The sequence below is a fragment of the Frankliniella occidentalis genome, unplaced genomic scaffold (assembly GCF_000697945.3).
Source record: "Frankliniella occidentalis isolate FOCC.00 unplaced genomic scaffold, Focc_3.1 Scaffold695, whole genome shotgun sequence".
NCBI lineage: Eukaryota > Metazoa > Arthropoda > Insecta > Thysanoptera > Thripidae > Frankliniella > Frankliniella occidentalis.
In genome coordinates, this window is record NW_026267808.1 from 3620 (window position 1) to 6699 (window position 3080).

The 3080-nt window shown below is 54.6% G+C and overlaps 1 protein-coding gene across 1 annotated transcript; it reads left to right on the forward strand.

The window, feature by feature from the left end:
* Positions 1–9: 9 nt before the first annotated feature.
* LOC113205507 (tyrosine-protein phosphatase non-receptor type 23-like) lies at positions 10–1989 on the forward strand. Its single transcript, XM_026421169.2, has 2 exons — positions 10–388; positions 857–1989. Exons 1-2 carry the CDS (start codon positions 147–149, stop codon positions 1698–1700), a joined length of 1086 nt encoding a protein of 361 aa, XP_026276954.1. The 5' UTR covers positions 10–146; the 3' UTR covers positions 1701–1989.
* Positions 1990–3080: the final 1091 nt, after the last annotated feature.

Here is a 3080-nt window from a genome sequence, read left to right on the forward strand (position 1 = left end):
TGGGTGGGTGAGTGAGTGAGTGAGTGAGTGAGTGAGTGAGTGAGTGAGTGAGTGAGTGAGTGAGTGAGTGAGTGAGTGAGTGAGTGAGTGAGTGAGTGAGTGCTGTCGGTTGTGCGTTATCTGACTTCGTGCTTCTCCCTCAGATCATGACAGCCCTGGGCTGCCTGAGTCTGAGTCTGGCGGGCCTGGTGGTCGCGAGCCCGCCTTACCAGGTGGTTGCGGAGAGCCGGGCGGACCAGCAGGGCGGCGCCCAAAGTGAACAGCCTCCGGTGGCGGCAGCGACTGTTGCTGTTGCTGCTACTGCTGACACTGACGCAAAAGACAAGCGGGCCGCCAGCAGCTACGTCCACACGGCGGCCGGCTACGACGGATACAGCAGTTACTCTGGGTAAGTGTGTAAGTGTGGGAGTGCTAGAGTACTGTCTCTGCGGGCGAGCGCCTTGAGTGGCTTTTTATGTGCTCCCTCTCATTCGCACTGTTAATTACTTACAAAGAACTGTAACATCGCAATACAATTCAAGTCCTTTGCACGGATGGCCGGTCTTTGTAATGCGTGTCTGTTCACAAACTGATACGTTAGAAACCCAACTCTTTGTATTATGAAGACTACTTTGAGTGATGAACTAAGAGTGCGCGCCAGGTTAAAAGGAAGACGATCCCTGCGCTCGCGATTGGAAACACTATGGTGGAGTGCCGTGGTCGATCGCTCCAGCGCGCCTGCGAGGCTCGGGGTAGGCAACCGGACCAGTGGCGAGCGCAGGGCCGTGCGCCGGGTGGCCTACCCCGGGCTTCACGGGCGCTCGCCGGGCCGGGCCGGGTCGTACTGTGTGGAGCCTAATGTTGCTTCTCCTCACAGCGACACCTATCACCAGTCGGTCGCCACGCAGCAGTCTGTGGGCCAGCTGCAGGTCGCCGGCCAGACCCCGCTGCAGCAGCAGCAGCAGCAGCAGCAGCAGCAGCAGCAGCCTCTGCAGGCCGTGGGCCAGACCTCGGGCCAGCCCCTCCTCCAGTCGCTGTACGCGCTGACGCAGCCCCTGCAGGCCGGGGTGCTGCCGCTGCAGCCCATCCACGTGCCGGACGTGCAGCACCAGACGCTGCACACCGAGGTCACCAAGCAGGTGGCCGTGCCGCACCCCGTGCCAGTGCACGTGCCCGTGCCCCAGCCCGTTCCCGTGCACGTGCCCGTACCCCAGCCCGTGCACGTGCCCGTACCCCAGCCCGTGCACGTGCCCGTGCCGCAGGTCAAGACCGTGCACGTGCCCTACCCGGTGCATGTGCCAGTCCACGTGCCGCAGCCCTACGCGGTGCACGTGCCCGTCCACATCGTCAAGACTGTCGCCGTGCCCGTGGAGAAGCCCGTGCCTTACCCCGTGGAGAGACCAGTGCCATACCCAGTGGACAAGCCCTACCCAGTGGCCGTGGAGAAGAGGATCCCATACGCCGTCCCCAAGCCTTACCCGGTGCCCGTGCCAGTCTACAAGATCATCTACAAAGAGGAACTTGATAAATACTACCGCCCAGAGAAATATGAGCACAAGAAATTCACACCTTTCAAGGACTTTTTCAACAGAAAGGATTCTGTACTGTCACACGTGTTTAATAATAAAAAGAACGACTTCGCTCCTAAAATCATCTCTCCCCACCCACACCTTCTCTCCCACCCCCACCCTCACCCTGCTTACCCTCACGACGATGACTAGTCGGCCGGTCGCGGTGATTCACTAAACAAATTCAAACTACTAGTCCATTTAAAGCGCTAACGCAGCAGCAAAGTTCCTATTTCTGAGTGTTTCAGCAGGTGTTTTATTTCCGGTATTTTCGACTGACCAATACGACTGGCCGGAGTAATCATATGTGTTGCATCCTTCCTGTATCATGTCCACTATGTTACAACGCTCATGCTCAGTATTTGTTGTTGTTATTTTTGTTTTTCCTTTACTGTTTCTTGTTGTACCTCATGTTGTTTTATAAACTAATAGTTTTCCATGATGTTATTGTACATGTTTGTCGTTGACAACGCGTTTAATCCACTTAGTTTCTCCATTTCTATAACGAAGAATTGGGTTTATAATGTACAAAGGATCTGGAACCGCCCCCACACTACCAGCCGAATGTCTTCGCATGACAGACAGCACCGGTTTGTGAACAGGACAACGTAGGACGAAGACGGTGTTTACCAAAGGTTCCAAATCCTTTGGTACGTTACGAAGAGCAGTACTTTGTAAGAAACTTGCGGTGAGCCCGTATGGGGGGAGCAGGAAATGAGAGGCGCGCGTGTGTCGAGACCACCGCGCCAACCAGAAACAAACTTGCGCGTCATTCCGCAGGAAATGTCCTCGACTGCTGGGGAGGCGGGCCTAGGCGGGCCTCGGCAGCCGGCCCGATAGATCCGGTCGCAAAGTAGATCACATCGCCGGATCGGGTGGAAGCCTGGCTTCAACGCCAACATATATTCAGGTAAGGAATGGCAAAGTCGGCGAGTGCAAAAGGATAGTCCAGGAAGTACGGTCCGTTCTCCTTGGATCCGCCCGGCGACACAAATCGCGGGTGCTATCGGCGCCTGCCAGACTCGGGGTAGGCCACCCCGCAGTACGCGCATGCACTGCAGGCAAGGTGCTGCCTACCCATCAGGCGCTATGAGAGCTTCATCGGTTGAACAATGAATAGGGCAATTTTCGTAACGACGGATGGCCGACGTACTTTTTGGATGATATTAAAGTCGGCGAGCATGCGTGAGCTAACAGGCGAGTGAGGGTGGGGGCTAAAAGGTCAAGTTCACACGAGGAGCATTTTAATGCTCAAAATCTAACTTTCAGAGTTGCGTTTTGTGTCGATTCAATCTCGAATTCAAACGTCGCCAATCCTCTGTACTGTGTAGTTATGTAGCCGTTTCCGCACGGTGATGTTTAAAATCCGAGCTCGAACGTGCCATTTCTTACATGAAAACGGCTACATGGCTTCACGGGTTGGCCAAAACCGATTGGGCACTTTAAGTGTTCAAATTTAACGTTGAACACTACGACGATTCTACCCATTTTTGTCTATATTTCGGCATGAAATTTTATTTCTACCTATTATAA